The following is a 22975-nucleotide window of genomic DNA, read 5'->3' on the forward strand; positions in this document are numbered from 1 at the left end:
GGTGGGGACTCGTCATTGACATTGCACGACTCTCACCTGGTAAAGCTTTTTCCCACTGGACACAGAAACATATGTTCCTGCTTTGTTCACTGTGCACTTGTCCCGAACGCAACGGAAAGCGTGGAATTTCTTGTACAAATCATCGTTAAATACGCATTTGCGTTGCAGACTGACCGACTGTTTGTGTTTGCTCGCTCCTTCTGAGTGCAGAGCTACATGTACGGACCCTGTTTGGTCACACTACGCACAGCAACCTACATTCGGTTTGTCGATTAAAATGAACGTAATCGATGAAATTCGATTAATTCATGCCCATCCCTACTCACAACTAATTCTTCCCATTTTAGATTACTGTGATATTATTTATCAAAATACTACAACCACTCAACGTTTTCTATAAGAGTCTGTGCAGGTTTATTCCAACTGTCCAGACTCACTCTGTCCTTCCAACGTCAACTTCCCTCCTTATTATTTATCTTTAAATACATTAATCTCAGTTTTCTTGAATATCTTAAACAGTATTTAATACACGCATCAAGACTTTCGGACTTCCGGTCATTGAGCAGTTCATACTGGGAAGGATTTTCTGAAAAAGTGAGCATCAAATCGCCATGTTTGTTTTCCCAGTGGGATGCGTCTATTGACAAAGTCGATCTTTTCTAGTCTTTTGAACCATATCGCTTTTGTTTCTGGTTCTGATATTGTCCTATTTTAGTTTTGGGATTCAGACATCGTAATTGTGTGGTTGTTGGATCCTAACAGAGAAATTTGTTTGCGAACTTCATAAATGCAAAAGTGAATCAGATGTGTGTGACTGCAAACCTCTGTTCAAACCGTTTCCCTTCCCAACGAAACTGAAAAATAGTGAAAGGTTCAAGGCGATGGGCAGTCCGAGATTCTTGACGCGTGTGTTCCATTCAGATCCTCTTTCAGTTTACGTCACGCTGATCAGATATTTTTTGTCGTCCCAAGAGTCAAAAAACAAACAGGAAAACACTCATTTAAATATAACTTCAGTCCCTTCTTTTAAAAATGCTCTTGTTCAATATTTACCAAACCCATGTCATTGTTTTTGACCATTTTGTTGAATTTTTGTTGTTCATATCGTTGTGATTATCTTTGAACTCTGTTTTGTTTTTGTTTTTTTCCTCAAACTTGTTTTATTGTGAGTGAGTGTGTGTCTGTGGTTGTGTTGATTTTGTTGTTTTCATGCTTTTGTTTTTTTTTATGTATGTCTCCTACTGTCTGCCCTAGTGTATCTGTCTTTTGTTGTTGTATTTATGAGGACCCCCTTGAAAACGAAATGGCAAGACATCTCAAGGGGCTTATCCTCCAAATAAATCAATTCTAATTTAATCAGTGTGCAAAAGCGCTACTGTCTACTTAAACCAAATTATACATGTGTCCTTTAGGCTCTATTCACGCTTATCGGAAGACGTTTGGAAACATGACGACTCCCGGTGTAGTTCCCGACACTGGGCGTGTGATAAAAACCGTGGATTCAGCAGCAGCGTCTTCACAACCTGACGAACTTAACGGATGATTTCTGTTTTTTTAGTCAAGTTAAAATACCCAAATTAATAGCCAATTTATAAAAGGAAAAAAAAAAAAAGAGAGTACAGTGACATCTAGATGAAGAAAACTGGGCCATTTTGTCAGTTTTCCCAGTTTTTGTCACAGTTAGTATCACCAAAAGAGCCAAAAAGAAATCGTCATCCGCATGTTTCCAAACGTCTACCGGTTTTTTTGATGTAAGTGTGAAGCTTTATTATTTTATATAACAGCTTATTATATTATTTGACTCCAGTCTCTTGCTATTTCTCCAACTTATTTAGACTTTATTACACCATTCATTTTTTTTTTTTTTCTCTTTGTTATTATAATAAATATATTGTGACGTGTGTAATTTCCCTCTTGGATCAATAAAGTTTGTCTAAGTCTAAGTCTCTTCGATCAATTATGTGTCTCAATAAACTTAAAAAATGTGTTTAGAGCTACTGACAAAACTTAAAAAAAGAAAAAAAAAAAAAGTATTTTAGAGAACAAGGGAAATATTTGGACAACCCTGCTCACACACCCACATTCATAATATACTCCATATAGATGTACAACAACTCACCTCATGTAACAGATAATACTCCCTACGACTGTACAACGATTCGCCTTATGTAACAGATAAGCCTGTGTTTCTGTCAGTCGTCAGATCATCTTTGCACTGTTTCCCTAAGATCTCTTGTTTTCAACCCGTGATATACTGAATAGGGGTGTCAAATTATCGCGTTAATTGCGATTAATTAATTACAGTCATATTTAGCACGTTATGTTTTTTAATCGCGTTAATCTCATTTTTAATCTCTAACTTTAGTGTTTCTGTATGTGAGTTTCTTTATTATAAAACCTGTTTTTATGTGTTGTTGGGACAACAACACACACACACAAAAACACATTTATACATTTTTTAATTTCGGCAATTCCACTCATTGCCGGAAACCCACACAAAACGCGCGCAGTAACAGCGACGTTTACGGCGTCAGTCACACAATGGACGAGGTCGAAGAGCCAGTAGAACAGAGCAGCAGTGCACAGGGAAAAACGCATTCGTGTCTTGGAAATTCTTCTCCCGACGTGAAATATAAAAGAAAATAACAAATATAAAATCGCCTACAACTTAAATGTCACTGGTTTGAAAACAACCTGCATAGGCTCATGATGTCTGCACTACTGTCCTATAGTGACCTGCCACATGAGGGGACACGCACACAAACACACACAACACACACAAACCACACACAACACTGGCACACAAACACACACAAACACCACACAAACACACACACAAACACACACAAACACACACACACACCTTCATCATCGTCATTAACCTGAGAAAGCGCGGACCACGTTTCCTTCCGTAGTTACTGCGCGGACACCGACGTGCTCCCGTGAGCCGCGTGTGGATCGTGTTTTCTCGCGTACGCGGCGTAAACCGCGCTTCCTCCTGTGCGCCTCTAAACCAGAACTAACACCAAGACTAAAACCAGGACTAATCCAGTCCAGGACTAAACCAGGACTAAAACCAGAACTAAAACCAGGTCTAAACCAGGTCTAAACCAGGACTAAACCAGCACTAAACCAGAACTAACACCAGGACTAAAACCAGGATTAACCCATTCCAGGACTAAACTAGGACTAAACTAGGACTAAAGCAGGTCTAAACCAGGTCTAAACCAGGACTAAAACCAGTGATCTCATATATAAATCATTTCTCTATCAATAATATTTTTAATATGGTTAAGGAAAGACTGGACTTTTTACTGTCTTTAAGTAGACAAAAGTTATTATGTTCAGATTTCCTCGTCTTTGCTACTTTACAGCAAACAGTTTCTTATTCATGGAGACTTGGGCTCAACAGCCAATTTGGAGAGATTTGTTAAACAATAAATGACTTTATAAAGTCACTTTTTAAAATCTATATCAGTCTTTTGATCTGCCACAATAATGTAATAATGAATTTAAATGAAAATACCTCAAATTGAAGGCTTTTCTCAGCTATTTTTAGGTGAGATTAAAATGAGATTAATTAGATTAATTAATTACAGATCATAATTAATTAATCTCTCAATATTTTTAAACGCATGACAGCACTAATACTGAATTTATATTACTATATTTGTGTTTTAATTATTGTACGTTAGTGTAGTCGTCCTCGAGACCACTTTTTTACAGTTTTGGTCTCCTCTCAGACTCGAGCGCATTCGGACTCAGTCTCGTCTCGGACTCGAGGTCTGACGCCCGACAACTGTGATCGTGTTTCCTTAGAGCCGGTAAATGTGCAGATTCTGCTCAATATCGCTGCAAAACCAGTAAGATAATGCGACTGTAAATGTTATGAACTTGAAAAAACCCACTTGATTAACAAACTAACCTGATTAACAGAAGTTGTTTTCTGTAAAGCGCCAGTGGAAGTGGGATTAAAGCAGGGGTTCTCAGACTGTGGGTGAGGCTCCAAAAAAACGGGACGCAGTACAGTTTGCTTGTCTTATTTTAAATCTAAATTAACATTCATCAGATCAAAGTGAGATAGATTTATAAAAACATTGATATATATGTGCCAAAACTGTAACATACATGAACATTCACACAGACAGTGAAAAACTAAAACTAAAACACAACACTACCCACGCCACGCCATCTTTCCATAATCAGGGAAGAATTTAGCTCCATAAAATCCTTCTTTATATGACAGAAATACTAAATATTTAAATTTTAGGAAATGACAAAGATGGTCTGGATTTGGTCTCGGTCTCGACCTTTAAAAGTCTTGTCCTGGTGTTGGACTTTAAAGGTCTTGGACTCGATTACTTTGGTCTTAACTACAACACTACTGTACATACTTTTATACAATTTATGTCTTATTTAGACTTAGACTTAGAAAAACTTTATTGATCCACAAGTGAAAATTATTAGGACACAGCAGCTCAAACATCACAACTATATTAAAAAAATATAAATAGTAATAATAAATTCTGAAATAAGTAGCAAAAAACACAACAAGAGACAGTCCAAAGAGGTTCATTTGGTCTTCAGATATTATTGTTTTACGTTATTAGGTTCTTTTTTCACACCAAGAGTTTGTTTGGTCGAAACTGTCAGGTCTGAAAACAAACTCTTGGTCTGAAAAAAGAACTTAATAACAGAGCAAGAGACAGGTGTCAAATAAGGCATAATCATATAAATGTATATGTACAAGTATTTTTTTTTTCACCTGCTACTTTTTATTGCGACTTATTTAGAAGTTTATTACCATTTCTATATTTTTTAGTCTTAGTTATTGTGTTATATTGTGATGTTTGAGCTCCTGTGTCCAAATAATTTCCCTTTTGGATCAATAAAGTTTGTCTAAGCCTAATTTTAAGTGTGATACAATGAATTACCACCTTTGATTTGCAAATACACGAGCTTATAGGATCAAGAATTGTCACTTCTATTAATATTTAACCTAAACCGTTGCAGCTTTACGACTTTCTTTGAGACTTAAATTGATATGCATGTAAAGAAGCGTCCAAACTGGCACGACTTTCTCTCCGGATGCAAAACTACAACTTCACCGACCACAGCTGATAAAAAAGTGCAGATACGTGAAGCCAAAACGCGCCATGTGTGTCACGCTGGTCTGATATTGTCCCACGTTTTGCCAGTGGTGTTGGGAGCTTTGGTGTATTATGTAGCGGAGGCCCCATGGATAGACAGGAAACAACGCTGTGACTAGGCGCGCCTAATATTCCCAATCCGCACAGCTCTCTCCCTCTCTCTCTCTCACTCACAATAGAAACAGATTCCTTGTTTGCATTTCGTGTAAACTAAGTGGCAAAGACACCGTTCGCAACTCCGCGCCCCGCTCCAAGTCAAATACGCACAGCAAACTCGCACCCAGCGCCACAAATCACGCGTAAAACCCCAAACAAACGATTTCACAAACTTATAAAGACACCCAAAGAGGCTAGGAGAGAGCTAGCGATGGAGCATGGGAGAAGTTTTGTTACGTACCGACTCCGTACTTTTCCCTCTTGGTTGGCACCCAGCGCGTCATGGCGAGTTTTGGCGCAGTCTCCGGGGTGTCGGTTTGGCGGTAAAGTAAGGTCCAAAACGCGACCCGTCGTTGATTAAAAAAAAGCAGAAGAGTTGAGTTTAGTTTGGGCTGCGCTTTGGAGTGGCACAGCGAGCAGCCATTTTCCAACAGTGGCAGGACGCGCCGCGAGGGGGAGCACGAGAGAGCGCGCGGCTGTTCTGCTCGTGGAGTAGGAGGGTCACACGGCTCCAGGACGCGACAGCAACGACACAGAGGCGAGTTGTGACCGTAAATTACATAATGAACAGTGCTGGAAGAACAGGATACTTGTTTCTAGGACTAAAGTAAAAGTACAAATAGCAGAGCAAAGAAATACTCAAGTGAAAGTACAAGATCAAATGGTAAATTCTATTTAAGTAAAAGTATCTGTTTAAAAATGTACTATACTAAAGAGTAAAAAGTAAAGGCAAAAGGAGAAATTAAATCTGCCACCTGGACAAAAGTTTATCTGGTCAAATACAAGTAAAAAGTAAACATATTTTGCACAGATTTTCAGATTTAATAAAGCTTCAAAATGATTGATTTTGATAAAGATTTGGGCCGAGTTTTATTTAGCTGAAACGAAGCAGTTAATAGTTTTACCTAACGGTTTTCATTTGTATGTTTTGTTTGTTCAAATTATTAACTTAAAAAAATAAATAAATAAATTCAGTAGGTCTCAAACTACTTTACTTTTCTACTTTTCAGTTCAGTTAAAAGTGTAGTGGAGTAGAAGTTATCGATAAATGTAGGGAAGTAAAAGTAAAAAGTATCCACTGTAAATACTACTTAAGTAAAAGTACAGATACCAGAGCAAATAAATATAAGATCACATGACAAATTTTACTTAAGTAAAAGTATGTTTAAAAATGCACTTAAGTATTTTGCATGGATTTTCAGAGAGACTAAAGCTTCAAAATAATAAATTTTGATATAGATTTGAACTGAAACGATGCAATTAATAGTTTTACGTAGCTGTTTTTTTTTTTGTTTTTTGTTGTTTTGTTTTTTGTTTGTTTTTGTTTTTTTGTATATTTTGTTTTCTTCAAATTAAAACTTAAATTAAAATTTACTTTTTTTAAAAATATCACTTTTCAGTCCAGTTAAAAATGTAATGGAGTAGAAATGATCGATACCTGCTCTCAAATTTAGGGAAGTATAAGTAAAAAGTATCCACTGTAAATCCTACTTAAGTAAAAGTACAGATACCAGAGCAAAGAAATACTCAAGTAAAAGTACAAGTATGACATGACAAATTCTATTTAAGTAAAAGTATCTATTTAAAAATGTACTTAAAGAAGAATGGAGAAATTCAATTCGTCAACTGCACAAAAGTTTATTTGGTTAAATAAAAGTAAAAACTGAACGTATTTTGCACAGATTTTCACATTTAATAAGGATTTTCAGATTTAATAAAGCTTCAAAATGATTTATTTTGATAAAGATTTGGGCTAAGTTTTATTCAGCTGAAACGATGCAATTAATAGTTTTACCTAGCTGTTTTTATTTGTATATTTTGTTTGTTGTTGAAAAATAAATCCCTTTTCAGCAGGTCTCAAACTATAATAAAAAATACTTTTACTTTTCAGCCCAGTTAAAAGTGGAGTGGAGTAGAAAGTACAGATACCTGCTCTCAAATCAGGAAGTAAAAGTTAAAAAGTATCCACTGTAAATTCTACTTAAGTAAAAGTGCAGATACCAGAGCAAAGAAATACTCAAGTAAAAGTACAAATATGACATGACAAATTCTACTTAAGTAAAAATATCTGTTTAAAAATGCACTCAAGTATTTTGCAAGGATTTTCAGCTTGAGTAAAGCTTCAAAATAATTGATTTCGTTAAAGATTTGCTGAGTTTTATTCAGCTTAAACGAGTTAATAGTTTTTCTCCTAGCTGGTTTTATTTATGTTTGTTCTAATTATTAACTTTTTAAAAATAAATATTTTTTTTTCAGTAGGTCTCAAACTACTTTACTTTTCAGTCCAGTTAAAAATGTAGTGGAGTAGAAAGTACAGATACCTGCTCCCAAATGTAGGGAAGTAAAAGTACAAAGTATCCACTGTAAATACTACTTAAAGGTTGTATAGAGGATTTTTTTAAGGGAAGAGAAATACAGCGACAGTCCTTGTGCGCATTCAGAATTACTGTTGAAGTTTCCTGTCTAGAAGTAATTCAGCGACCGACGCGTCAGTTTTTAGACCCTTCGTCTGCTTCGGTCGCGCCATCGCTGGACGAGATCTCCAAGAATCACCTCAGTTTGGTTTTGCTTCTTTTCCCTTCTCTTCTTCTTTCAGCGACCTCAAAAACTGACTTTCTTTTGCGGCGAACCGGTCGTGGATTCTCGTCCGCCGTCGCGACAAACTTTGTGTAAAATGCGAGGAAGCGACAGTTCGAAAAAGCCTCTAAGAACCGCTGCGTAAACCACGTAATCCCCGCGCTCCGACGAGTCAGTTATACTAGGGAGTTTGATTGACAACCTAACAGCCAATAGAAAATGAGGGAGCCTCGTTTTCTATTGGCTGATGTTTATCTGGCCTCAACACGTCCACAGTTGATAGATTTTCGTTCTTTTTTTTTTTTGGTCCTCATAATTACAAAGCTGCTGCGTCTTTGTAATGGTATTTTAATCTTTGACTGACAGTTTGAAACAAAAAAAAAAATCCTCCATACAACCTTTAAGTAAAAGTACAGATACCTAATATATGTACAACTATAACTATAATGAAAAAATATTTCTACTTTTCTACTTTTCAGTCCAGTTAAAAATGTAGTGGAGTAGAAAGTACAGATACCTGCTCTCAAATCGGGAAGTAAAAGTAAAAAGTATCCACTGTAAATTCTACTTTCGCACAGATAAGTACAATAAAGACATATATTTACAGTACAGTACTTTACTCCTTTTGCTTTATTATGTTCCAACACTGATAATGAACAGCAATAAATCAATCAAGACAAGAACTAGGCCACCACGATTCTAAATACACAATGTAAGTGTCAAGTTCCTAAAAAATCTGTCAAAATGCAGACTAATGTAATAAAATGTATAAAAAGTTAATCAAAAACAAAGTATATTCCGAAGTGGCTTTGTCTATTACTTCAGATTAAACTTTGGAATAAAACTGCTCAGTGGTTCTCAAACTTTTCCCACCAGAGGGGTTTTATAATCTTCTAAAAAAAAAAAAAGTCTCTGTATTATTATATTGTGATGTGTGAGCTTCAAATGTCCAGTGTCCAAATAATTTCCCTCGAGGAGCAATAAAGTTTGTCTAAGTCTAATAACTCATATAAAAACAAGAAATATGCCACTGTGTTTCTGTTATGCTTGAAGTAAGTTTGTGTTACACCAGAAAGTGACATATTATCTTAAAACAAAAGCATCTAAATAGTAAATATGTTAAAACAACAATAATTGGTGTTTTTTTACATTCATTTAGTTACTTGTGAGATTAGTTGTGACAATTTTACTCCAACTCTGCTCATTCCCAGTCTTGTCTTGTTCGTCCCAGTCTCTTTACTCAACACAACTCCTTTATAACAACAAATATAAAAATAAATGTTACTTATACATACCAAAAGTGGCCTAACATCCTTAAAAATCCAAATAAGTACATTAAAACAACAATTATTGGTGTTTTATTATTGGTTTTACTTGATAATCCCATAATTTTTACCATTATGTTATTGTTTAAACGCTCAGATCATTGACCTTTTTAATTTATTTTTATTTTTTTTTTTCAATTATTTATTTCAGTTGTGGCAGTTTTATTCCTAGTCTCTTACTCAACACAACCCTTGCCAGTAGAGGGTGCTGTTTCTCTGCTTTAGAGTAAAATTGCGCACATTCCTGTTTAAACTTGCTTAAATTTATTTATTATCCACTGGTCTTCTTTACATATTTTCCTTATGGTCTTGTGTGTAATAAAAGAGCTGGTTTGTGTTGCCAAAATTGATGTTTAAGATACTTTTCTGAGTATAAATGGTGACTTAGTTGCAGGGAAATGTATTAAACAGTAAAATATTTTGGAAGAAGGTGAATTGGTGAGTAAAAAGTAGTAGTATATTGTCAGTTTACAGGTTAGTACTGATAAAAGTGCTACACTAAAGTATTTCTTGAAAGACGTAAGAGTTGTTGACATGATTTTATTCTTAATACTACTGTCTGGGAATAACTTCACGTGAAAGTACTTGACGAAAAATACTGGTTAAAACAAATCAGTAAAATCAGTGCTTTCTGACACTGGATTAACTCTGACTTTAGTTCCAAAAATCTTAAAATTATCCAGCAAATCTGAAGTGTTTTATCAAGTTTGTCTCATTTTTTTAAAGCTGTAACTGCAATCAAACACAATCAGAGCTTAAGACAGTGGAATTAATAAATGTAATATCATTTTAATCAAATCAAGATTGAGGAAATTCTGTGGCTGCAAAAAAAAAATGTTGTTTTTGGAGCAGAAATCAACAAATTAAAGGGCCAGTATTGGATTTTTCTCTTCAGATTTGAGGAAATTTTGTCTTGCCCATACAGATATGTTATATGAGCAGCTCTTTAGGTCAAAATAAATGTGCTGTGTACTGTCTGCATCTGATTATAAAATGTTTTTGTCCAGTCAAAGTGCACGGTAACAACAACTAGTATGCTAACTTGCACTTCCTGATTATCAGTCTCCGAAAAGCTCATCACTGTGAATAAATAGGATGCTCAGAATGAAGGAACTTTGGACCACTGCAAACTGTTTTTTTCATGTTTTAAGACAGTAAAAATAATGTAGTGCCTTTAATAATATTCACTGACTAAACTAAACTTTAATTTATTGTCCTTGTATTACTAAAAGACTAATATTTAGTTTTTATTTGCACAAAAGAAGTCGAAGGAAAAACAGCAAAAAGAAATATGTGAGTGAGTTAGTTGAAGATTATTAAAGACAACTGAATGTTTTACAGAACATTTAACAAAATAACTTGGTGCACCGATAAATGGATAATGGTTTATGTTTTATAAGCATCTAAGACTACGTTTACACTGAAAGAAATCCACATATCATCATGTCGGAAACAGTGCATCCAGACACGTTGTTTCTGTGTTCGCCATCCTTCCCTATCCACACAGCTTCGAGCATATTTGTTTACGTTTTACAGAAACTAAACTTAAAACCACATGGCTAATTTGTATAAACTAAGCGCTCAAAAAACAGATCGCTGTGCTGATGCGGTTCAGCTTCTGTCGGACTAAAGGACACGACTCAGTGGAATATGAGTGTTCTTTGTGTGACAGAGGGGTGTTCTGCTGATGGTGAGTCTGTTCTGTGTTTCTATCGCGTTGGAGATGATTCATGTTAAACTTTTCACAGATTATATGGCTGCAGGTCATACACATCAACTGTATATATGAATGGACATATATTCTAGCCTCTTAGCGTTTTGGCGGTGAATTACTTTGTGGCACCTAGACCTACGTGAGTGTATCAGAGTTTTCAGACATCCACACAGTGCTGGATCAGATCCGTACTCAGATGAATTTGTGGGAGCTGGCGGCACGAGATCGTTCCGTCTCTGGAGCCGTTTTCAATTGGAATAGTGTGGACGAACACTGTATCCACACTGAAAATGACTCGAATACATACTAGTGTGGACGGGGCCTAACTGTTCCCCATCTAAGGAGATCCCTGATCTAGTATCTAGTTTCCATACTAGTTTTAGTGTCTGATTTTCTATACTCTTGACAACCCTACTTTTTATTCTAATTATAAACAATGTGACTTATGCGTGACATTTTATTTATTTGTTCCCCAGAATTCCTTACCCCAGAGTTTATCTGGTTTCAGGCTGAGAATATCTAATCCCCTTTATTGAAAACTAAATATACTGTCGCCAAGAACTCAGACACGTGGGATGGTCACTCACCCAACAGAACATTATGTTGACAAAATTGTTTTGGTGTTTTATTTTAATGTAAATTTCATTTATATGTTGGCCTAAAATATATTTAATACATTTATAAATTAAATTATTGCCAGTTGTATTTTTAAACTGTCTTTGTTTTGATTTAAAATGTGTTCTATTTAAATGTCGCATTCTAAATCAGCGTTCTAACCCCGCCCACATTTGCCGTCGTCATGGAGATTCAAAGGTGTGTGTGACATCATAGAGCCCTATCGCTGTATAAAGGGAACTTTATAATAATACATTTACAAATTAAATTATTGCCAGTTGTATTTTTAAACTGTCTTTGTTTTGATTTAAAATGTGTTCTATTTAAATGTCGCATTCTAAATCAGCGTTCTAACCCCGCCCACATTTGCCGTCGTCATGGAGATTCAAAGGTGTTTGTGACATCATAGAGCCCTATCGCTGTATAAAGGGAACTTGGCTCAGACTTCTTCAATCTGAACCAAACCTTTGTCGAAGACGCATCTCAGAACGAGACAGCTGCAACATGTCCGCTAACACCTACATGACCCCCGTCAAACGGCTGTACAGCCTGGCACAGGGTCTGGGTTTGCCCGTGGACTTCGCAGAGTCCACCACAGCAGCTCATCCCCGCCCTGTATTCACGGTCCGAGCTTCTGTCGGGCCCTTCAGTGCAGAGGGGCGAGGTCCCAACAGGAGGGAGGCCAAGAACAGGGCCTGTGTTATGGTGACAAACCTCGTGGAGACTTACCAGAGGAACCACAGCTACGCGTACGGCTACACCTACACCAACGACTACGCTCACCTCCCGCCCCACTGCCATCCAGACTTCAGACTGGGCAAAGACCCCTGCACACGCCTGTCCGAGCTGCTCATGGCTCTCAAACACCCACCCGCCCAGTACCGCCTGCTGGAGGGCACGGTGATCGGCGCCCACTGGACCTTCTCCATGGAGGTGTCCGTGGACCAGTGGACTGCGGTGGGCACAGGGGGTTCCAAGAAGGAGGCCAGGAGGAGAGCAACCGCAGCTCTGCTCCAGATGATGGGGTACGCAGTTCTAGAGGAGGAGCTACTCCCACCTGCTCCTCAGACCACAACAAACCCTGCTCCTCAGAACGCAGCAGAACCTGCTCGTCAGAACGCAGCAGAACCTGCTCCTCAGAACGCAGAAGAACCTGCTCCTGAACCAGAGAACGCTCTGGAGAAGCAGACCAGAGCACCATCTGCTCCCATCACTCCAGACTTCCGTCTGCAAAAGGACCCCACCACACGCCTGTCTGAGCTACAGATGATCCGCCGAGGGAAGATCCCTCAGTATCGCCAGGTGGGCGGGGAGCTGGTGAACGGCAGCTGGGTGTTCACTGTGGAGGTGACCCTGGACCAGTTCACTGCCTCTGGCTCTGGACGCACAAAGAGGGAGGCCAAGAGGAACGCGTCCACCTCACTGCTCCTCTTGATGGGCTTTAAAGTCCCAGAGAAGGACTTGCCCCTGGAGAACCCTGAGGAATCCACTTCAGAGGAACATTCAGAGGTCCAGTCTCCCCGAACAGCACCAGTGAGGGCAGAAGGCTCAGAGACACAGATGTCAGGAGAACGCCGTGAGACTCTTTCAAACCCTGAGCCTCTTTCAAGCAACTGCTCTGAGGGTCATCAAACTCTGGGTGAGTTCCACAAAGGTCCAGTGTTAAACCCAGAGGATCTGGAAACTCAAACTGAGACCCAAGACCAAGAGTCAGAGACACTAGAGACTCCAGAGGACCTAGAGAGTCCGATGGAAGTTAAAATCCTGGAGGTACTAAAGGAAACCAAATCTCTGGACAACTCCAAGAGTCCAGAGGCAGACCAGAACCCAGAGGAGTCAGAAACCCAAGAGACTCCAGACAATGTAGGGAGTCCTGAGGAGGAAGAGCTCCTCTGTACAATTGACAACAGTTCATCTGATGACAAATCTCCTGATTCGCCAGTGGCAAAACTAGAGGACCTGGAAACTCAGACTGAGACCCAAGATCAAGAGCAATCAGAGACAGGAGAGACTCCAGAGGATGTAAAGAGTCCAATGGAGGATCAAATCCTGGAGATTCCACCTGGACTGAAACAGCAAAGTCCTGAGGATGAAGAGCTCCTCAGTTTGTTTGATGAATCTCCTGAAAATGACCAGACACCAGAGCAGCTAGACATCAGCTCAGAGGGAGACCTCAGTCCAACTGAGCCCCAAGCACAAGAGCCCCAAACCCTAGAGGACACACTGACACTAATGGAGGTCCAGAATCACCTCCAACTCCAAACTGCAGAGGAGCCAAACAGAGAGGAGGTGCAGCTCCACACTGCAGAGGATGTACCAGCAGAAGTGTGTGAGAAGCTGGAGACAGAAAGCCCAGCCTCAGCTCCAGAGCCCCCTGCAGCTCCTCAGGCCTCACAGACCCTGGGCTCAGTGGAGAGCCTGGTGATCCAGACTCTGGTCAAAAAACTCCTCCAAAAGTTGCCATCCAAAATGAAGTCCCACCACGACGCAGTAGTGCAGACTTTGGAGAAGGCTCTGGACCAGTTCAAAGTACCAGCTCTAGTTCATATCAACATCAGGAACATCAAGAAGCTGGGCAAAGCTGGAGCCAGAGACCTGATCCATGAATACGGCTCTGCCTCCAAGCTCCTGACGATGGCTTTGGGACCAGATCCGACAGAGTTCCAGAAGGACGCCATGAAACACCTGAACTTTCGCCTCAGCGCCTTCATGAACCGGCCCAGGACTATTCTAGGACGGCTCTTTCCACAGTGGGACAAGCCCAAGAGGGCCTATTAGACAGCGCCCCCTGTGTCCTTTACGAGGAGTCACTCGTTTGGTAGAGAGGGGTCAAAGGTCATCATCTGGACACTTTTGAAGTCGAGGTGTTTCACTGCCATCCAGAGATCATTTTAGCTCGAATGGAAGTTGAAGCGTTTCCATTTCGAAAACTTTTCAGATGAAACCTGCGACTCCTTTTCTCCCGCCAAAGGTTCAAACGAGGATCACACCGACTCACCGAGGACACAACGACTTTATTCAAATGCATTAAAAAATAAATAAAAATTAAAAATATTGTTGTTATTGTTCTTTTATGTCTTTTTCTCTGTTAAAGCAGCACTGCGTAACAGCAAGACCCTAACATTGCAGCAAAATATATAAAACAAATAATTTATTACATCAGTTGCTCAAAATATTATATTTTTTTTTAGATCTTAAAGTCTCTCAAACATAACATAAACATGAAGGGTTAATGAACTGAACTGAAAACTAAAGTATCGAGTCAGATTTGGTTTTATTTTGGGGTTTCACCTTCAGAAATGCCCTCTCGTTCCTTGGGGTGTGAGCTTCATCTGTGAGCAGCTGGCTCTAGTCTTAAAACTGACCAATCAGATCGTCCCTTTTCAGTTGATTGACGGCAGATGCAGATGCACTCAGCACTCAGGTCTTATTGTGAGTAAAAGCTGCTAATGTTGTAGTTCAGACTCTACAAACATGTTCTGAAATACATGGGATTGTATTAATAGTTTATCAGTTCAGATTTCATATTTCTGGAGTTGTTTACAATGTGCACGCAGAATCACTTACTGCAAATGTAATGAGGAAACTGAACATGTTTAAGAGTCGCTCTGAAGATGAACTGAAAATATATGGCCTTTGTCAAAAATTTCAAACTATTTCAATACAGATATACAGTGTTGGGGAGTAACAGATTACATGTACCGGAGTTACGTAATCAGAGTGCAAATTATGAGTAACTGTATTCAGTTACAGTTACTGTTTCAGAGAGTGGTAATTGGATTACAGTTACTTTGTTGAAATAAATGGATTACACGGCGGTATTTTCACATTTTGGGCTATTTATCCTTTTTTTTTTTTTTTTTTTTTTTTCCGGTAATTCCACTCATTGCTGGAAACTAAACCAGGTCTAAACTAGATCTTAACTAGGTCTAAAGCAGGTCTAAACTAGGACTAAAACCACATCTAAACTAGATCTAAACCAGGTCTCAACCAGGTCTAAACCCAAGTCTAAACCAGGTCTAAACCAGGACTAAAACAGGATTTAACAGGACTAAAACATGCTGCGTGGACGTGTCTCCTCGTCTTCTATCAATAATATTTTTTAATACGGTTCAGTAAAGTCTGGGCTTTTTATTTTCTTTTAGCAGACAAAACATCTTATGTTACGATATCCGAGTCTTTGCTTCTCTACAGCAAATCACATAATCCAAAGTATTCAGATTACGTTACTCACTTGAAATAATTTAATGGATTACGTTACAAACTACATTTTGGGATATGTAATCTGTAAACTGTAGGGGAATACATTTGAAAAGTAACCTTCCCAACACTGTCTAAGGCTCGCGGTGGCTCTGATATTGACTCAGTTTCTTTGTGACTGCTGACATTACAATTGCTGAAAAACAGTGGCTCTCTGGCATTTTCGTTTTGTAAAGGTAGCTCACTGCAGAAAAAAGGTTGGAGACCCCTGGCATAGAGCAACAACCACAACAAATACACACACTGACACAAATTTAATTAAATAAAACAAAAGTAAAGTGGTAGTGCTGCATAACCTCACTGCTAGGCCACCTTATACTGATATTTTGTCCAATTTTTACCATTTTTAATAAACATCTTTAGTCCCTAGACTTAACTAATATTATTTTCACCACCATCATTGAGTGCGTATACATGCACATCAGTATCCCGTTTATTAGCCATACCCCGGTTATGTCAGTATTCGGGTTACTGCGTTTACATGCGCACTGAGAAACCGGGACAGTCATATCCGCGTATACATGATCAAATGGAGTGTCCCGGTTTCTTGACATAATCTTACAAATGCGCAGGCGCAAAAATTAACTTAAATCAATTTCATAAACCAGGAAAAATACAAACCGTGAGCTCCTTTAGCATAAGAAGCTAAGGAGCTACGAGATCTCCCACAATCCACTGTGCAGATTCTTCATTAAAATCTTCTGCATAAATAAAACTCAACTTTACAACATATAAACCATAAACACTATAGACACATCAGCCCGTTTGATCAGATAATTCAGCTGTGATCACATTTGTTTATGTTTTACAGAAACAAAACTTAAGACTGTTTGGCTAATTAGCATAAACTGTTATATTGTCAGTTTACAGGTTAGTACTGATAAAAGTGCTACACTAAAGTATTTCTTGAAAGACGTAAGAGTTGTTGACATGATTTTATTCTTAATACTACTGTCTGGGAATAACTTCACGTGAAAGTACTTGACGAAAAATACTGGTTAAAACAAATCAGTAAAATCAGTGCTTTCTGACACTGGATTAACTCTGACTTTAGTTCCAAAAATCTTAAAATTATCCAGCAAATCTGAAGTGTTTTATCAAGTTTGTCTCATTTTTTTAAAGCTGTAACTGCAATCAAACACAATCAGAGCTTAAGACAGTGGAATTAATAAATGTAATATCATTTTAATCAAATCAAGATTGAGGAAATTCTGTGGCTGCAAAAAAAAAATGTTTTTGGAGCAGAAATCAACAAATTAAAGGGCCAGTATTGGATTTTTCTCTTCAGATTTGAGGAAATTTTGTCTTGCCCATACAGATATGTTATATTAGCAGCTCTTTAGGTCAAAATAAATCTGCTGTGTACTGTCTGCATCTGATTATAAAATGTTTTTGTCCAGTCAAAGTGCACGGTAACAACAACTAGTATGCTAACTTGCACTTCCTGATTATCAGTCTCTGAAAAGCTCATCACTGTGAATAATTAGGATGCTCAGAATGAAGGAACTTTGGACCACTGCAAACTGTTTTTTTCATGTTTTAAGACAGTAAAAATAATGTAGTGCCTTTAATAATATCCACTGACTAAACTAAACTTTAATTTATTGTCCTTGTATTACTAAAAGACTAATATTTAGTTTTTATTTGCACAAAAGAAGTCCAAGGAAAGCAGCAGAAAGAAATATGTGAGTGATTAGTTGAAGATTATTAAAGACAACTGAATGTTTTACAGAACATTTAACAAAATAACTTGGTGCACCGATAAATGGATAATGGTTTATGTTTTATAAGCATCTAAGACTACGTTTACACTGAAAGAAAATCCACATATCATCATGTCGGAAACAGTGCATCCAGACACTTGTTTCTGTGTTCGCCATCCTTCCCTATCCACACAGCTTCGAGCATATTTGTTTACGTTTTACAGAAACTAAACTTAAAACCACATGGCTAATTTGCATAAACTAAGCGCTCAAAAAACAGATCGCTGTGCTGATGTGGTTCAGCTTCTGTCGGACTAAAGGACACGACTCAGTGGAATACGAGTGTTCTTTCTGTGACAGAGGGGTGTTCTGCTGATGGTGAGTCTGTTCTGTGTTTCTATCGCGTTGGAGATGATTCATGTTAAACTTTTCACAGATTATATGGCTGCAGGTCGTACACATCAACTGTATATATGAATGGACATATATTCTAGCCTCTTAGCGTTTTGGCGGTGAATTACTTTGTGGCACCTAGACCTACGTGAGTGTATCAGAGTTTTCAGACATCCACACAGTGCTGGATCAGATCCGTACTCAGATGAATTTGTGGGAGCTGGCGGCACGAGATCGTTCCGTCTCTGGAGCCGTTTTCAATTGGATTAGTGTGGACGAACACTGTATCCACACTGAAAATGACTTGATACATACTAGTGTGGACGGGGCCTAACTGTTCCCCATCTAAGGAGATCCCTGATCTAGTATCTAGTTTCCATACTAGTTTTAGTGTCTGATTTTCCATACTCTTGACAACCCTACTTTTTTTCTAATTATAAACAATGTGACTTATGCGTGACATTTTATTTATTTGTTCCCCAGAATTCCTTACCCCAGAGTTTATCTGGTTCAGGCTGAGAATATCTAATCCCCTTTATTGAAAACTAAATATACTGTCGCCAAGAACTCAGACACGTGGGATGGTCACTCACCCAACAGAACATTATGTTGACAAAATTGTTTTGGTGTTTTATTTTAATTTATATTTCATTTATATGTTGGCCTAAAATATATTTAATACATTTACAAATTAAATTATTGCCAGTTGTATTTTTAAACTGTCTTTGTTTTGATTTAAAATGTGTTCTATTTAAATGTCGCATCTAATCAGCGTTCTAACCCCGCCCACATTTGCCGTCGTCTGGAGATTCAAGGTGTGTGTGACATCATAGAGCCCTATCGCTGTATAAAGGGAACTTTAAATAATACATTTACAAAATTAAATTATTGCCAGTTGTATTTTTAAACTGTCTTTGTTTTTATTTAAAATGTGTTCTATTAAATGTCGCATTCTAAATCAGCGTTCTTAACCCGCCCACATTTGCCGTCGTCATGGAGATTCAAAGATGTGTGTGACATCATAGAGCCCTATCGCTGTATAAAGGGAACTTGGCTCAGACTTCTTCAATCTGAACCAAACCTTTGTCGAAGACGCATCTCAGAACGAGACAGCTGCAACATGTCGCTAACACCTACATGACCCCGTCAAACGGCTGTACAGCCTGGCACAAGGGTCTGGTTTGCCCGTGGACTTCGCAGAGTCCACCACAGCAGCTCATCCCCGCCTGTATTCACGGTCGAGCTTCTGTCGGGGCCTTCAGTGCAGAGGGGCGAGGTCCCAACAGGAGGGAGGCCAAGAACAGGGCCTGTGTTATGGTGACAAACCTCGTGGAGACTTACCAGAGGAACCACAGCTCGCGTACAGCTACACCTACACCAACGGCTACGCTCACCTCCCGCCCCACTGCCATCCAGACTTCAGACTGGGCAAAGACCCCTGCACACGCCTGTCCGAGCTGCTCATGGCTCTCAAACACCCGCCCAGTACCCTGCTGGAGGCACGGTGATCGGCGCCACACTGGACCTTCTCCATGGAGGTGTCCGTGGACCAGTGGACTGCGGTGGGCACAGGGGGTTCCAAGAAGGAGGCCAGGAGGAGAGCAACCGCAGCTCTGCTCCAGATGATGGGGTACGCAGTTCTAGAGGAGGAGCTACTCCACCTGCTCCTCAGACCAAAAACCTGCTCGTCAGAACGCACAGCAGAACCTGCTCGTCAGAACGCAGCAGAACCTGCTCCAGAACGCAGAAGAACCTGCTCCTGAACCAGAGAAACGCTCTGGAGAAGCAGACCAGGCACCATCTGCTCCCATCACTCCAGACTTCCGTCTGCAAAAGGACCCCACCACACGCCTGTCTGAGCTACAGATGATCCGCCGAGGGAAGATCCCTCAGTATCGCCAGGTGGGCGGGGAGCTGGTGAACGGCAGCTGGGTGTTCACTGTGGAGGTGACCCTGGACCAGTTCACTGCCTCTGGCTCTGGACGCACAAAGAGGGAGGCCAAGAGGAACGCGTCCACCTCACTGCTCCTCTTGATGGGCTTTAAAGTCCAGAGAAGGACTTGCCCCTGGAGAACCTGAGGAATCCACTTCAGAGGAACATTCAGAGGTCCAGTTCCCCGAACAGCACCAGTGAGGGCAGAAGGCTCAGAGACACAGATGTCAGGAGAACGCCGTGAGACTCTTTCAAACCCTGAGCCTCTTTCAAGCAACTGCTCTGAGGGTCATCAAAACTCTGGGTGAGTTCCACAAAGGTCCAGTGTTAAACCCAGAGGATCTGGAAACTCAAACTGAGACCAAGACCAAGAGTCAGAGACACTAGAGACTCCAGAGACCTAGAGAGTCCGATGAAGTTAAAAATCCTGGAGGTACTAAAGGAAACCAAATCTCTGGACAACTCCAAGAGTCCAGAGGCAGACCAGAACCCAGAGGAGTCGAGAACCCAAGAGACTCCAGACAATGTAGGAGTCCTGAGGAGGAAGAGCTCCTCTGTACATTGACAACAGTTTCATCTGATGACAATCTCCTGATTCGCCAGTGGCAAAACTAAGGACCTGGAAACTCAGACTGAGACCCAAGATCAAGAGCAATCAGAGACAGGAGAGACCCAGAGTAAAGAGTCCAATGGAGGATCAAATCCTGGAGATTCCACCTGGACTGAAACAGAAAGTCCCTGAGGATGAAGAGCTCCTCAGTTTGTTTGATGAATCTCCTGAAAATGACCAGACACCAGAGCAGCTAGACATCAGCTCAGAGGGAGACCTCAGTCCAACTGAGCCCCAAGCACAAGAGCCCCAAACCCTAGAGGACACACTGACACTAATGGAGGTCCAGAATCACCTCCAACTCCAAACTAACAGAGGAGCCAAACAGAGAGGAGGTCAGCTCCACACTGCAGAGGATGTACCAGCAGAAGTGTGTGAGAAGCTGGAGACAGAAAGCCCAGCCTCAGCTCCAGAGCCCCCTGCAGCTCCTCAGGCTCACAGACCCTGGACTCAGTGGAGAGCCTGGTGATCCAGACTCTGGTCAAAAAACTCCTCCAAAATTGCCATCCAATGAAGTCCCACCACGACGCAGTAGTGCAGACTTTGGAGAAGGCTCTGGACCAGTTCAAAGTACCAGCTCTAGTTCATAATCAACATCAGGAACATCAAGAAGCTGGGCAAAAGCGGAGCCAGAGACCTGATCCATGAATACGGCTCTGCCTCCAAGCTCCTGACGATGGCTTGGGACCAGATCCGACAGAGTTTCCAGAAGGACGCCATGAAACATCTGAACTTTCGCCTCAGCGCCTTCATGAACCGGCCAGGACTATTCTAGGACGGCTCTTTCCCAGTGGGACAAGCCCAAGAGGGCTATTAGACAGCGCCCCCTGTGTCCTTACGAGGAGTCACTCGTTTGGTAGAGAGGGTCAAAGGTCATCACTGGGACACTTTTGAAGTCGAGGTGTTTCACTGCATCCAGAGATCATTTTAGCTCAATGGAAGTTGAAGCGTTTCCATTTCGAAAACTTTTCAGGATGAAACCTGCGACTCCTTTCTCCCGCAAAGGTTCAAACGAGGATCACACCCGACTCCCGAGGACAAAACGACTTTTATCAATGCATTAAAAAATAAATAAAATTAAAAATATTGTTGTTATTGTTCTTTATGTCTTTTTCTCTGTTAAAGCAGCACTGCGTAACAGCAAGACCCTAACTTGCAGCAAAATATAAAAACAAATAATTTATTACATCAGTTTGCTCAAAAATATTATATTTTTTTAAGATCTTAAAGTCTTCAAACATAACATAAAATGAAGGTTAATGAACTGAACTGAAAAACTAAAGTATCGAGTCAGATTTGTTTTATTTTGGGGTTTCACCTTCAGAAATGCCCTCTCGTTCTTGGGGTGTGAGCTTCATCTGTGAGCAGCTGGCTCTAGTCTTAAAACTGACCAATCAGATCGTCCTTTTCAGTTGATGACGGGCAGATTGCAGATGCACTCAGCACTCAGGTCTTATTGTGAGTAAAAGCTGCTAATGTTGTAGTTCAGACTCTACAAACATGTTCTGAAATACATGGGATTTTATTAATAGTTTATCAGTTCAGATTTCATATTTCTGGAGTTGTTTACAATGTGCACGCAGAATCACTTACTGCAAATGTAATGAGGAAACTGAACATGTTTAAGAGTCGCTCTGAAGATGAACTGAAAATATATGGCCTTTGTCAAAAATTTCAAACTATTTCAATACAGATATACAGTGTTGGGGATAACAGATTACATGTACCGGAGTTTACGTAATCAGAGTGCAAATTATGAGTAACTGTATTCAGTTACAGTTACTGTTTCAGAGAGTGTAATTGGATTACAGTTACTTTGTTGAAATAAAATGGATTACACGGCGGTTCACATTTGGGCTATTTATCCTTTTTTTTTTTTTTTCGGTAATTCCACTCATTGCGGAAACTAAACCAGGTCTAAACTAGATCTTACTAGGTCTAAGCAGGTTCTAAACTAGGATAAACCACATCTAAACCAGGTCTCAACCAGTCTCAACCAGGTCTACAAGTCCCAATCTAAACCAGGGACTAAACCAGGACAAAACAGGTTTAACAGGACTAAAACATGCTGCGTGGACGGTCTGCTCGTCTTCTATCAATAATATTTTTTAAACGGTTCAGAAAGTCTGGGCTTTTATTTTCTTTTAGCAGACAAACATCTTATTACGATATCCGGTCTTGCTTCTCTACAGCAAATCACATAATCCAAAGTTTCAGATTACGTTACTCACTTGAAATAATTTAATGGATTACATTTACAACTACATTTGGGATATTAATCTGTAAACTGTAGGGGAAATACATTTGAAAAGTAACCTCCCAACTCTGTCTAGGCTCGCTGGCTCTGATATTGACTCAAGTTTCTTTGTGACTGCTGAACATTACAATTGCTGAAAAAACAGTGGCCCTGGCATTTTCGTTTTGTAAAGTAGCTCACTGCAGAAAAAAGTTGAGACCCCTGCATAGCAACAACCACAACAAATACACACACTGACACAAATTTAATTAAATAAAACAAAAGTAAAGTGGTAGTGCTGCA

The 22975-nt window shown here is 39.7% G+C and overlaps 1 protein-coding gene across 1 annotated transcript in view; it reads right to left on the reverse strand.

Annotated features, from left to right (window-relative positions):
• The window catches only part of dock1 (dedicator of cytokinesis 1), a 708121-nt gene extending 702381 nt beyond the window's left edge, over positions 1 to 5740 (reverse strand). The window contains exon 1 of the mRNA XM_055150424.1: positions 5548 to 5740. Within this exon, the coding sequence (XP_055006399.1) occupies positions 5548 to 5590 (43 nt within the window). The 5' untranslated portion in view covers positions 5591 to 5740. The remainder of the gene's footprint in view (positions 1 to 5547) is intronic.
• Positions 5741 to 22975: the final 17235 nt, after the last annotated feature.

Source organism: Boleophthalmus pectinirostris, unplaced genomic scaffold (genome assembly GCF_026225935.1).
Source record: "Boleophthalmus pectinirostris isolate CB_2022bp ecotype Guang Dong unplaced genomic scaffold, ASM2622593v1 HiC_scaffold_14, whole genome shotgun sequence".
NCBI lineage: Eukaryota > Metazoa > Chordata > Actinopteri > Gobiiformes > Gobiidae > Boleophthalmus > Boleophthalmus pectinirostris.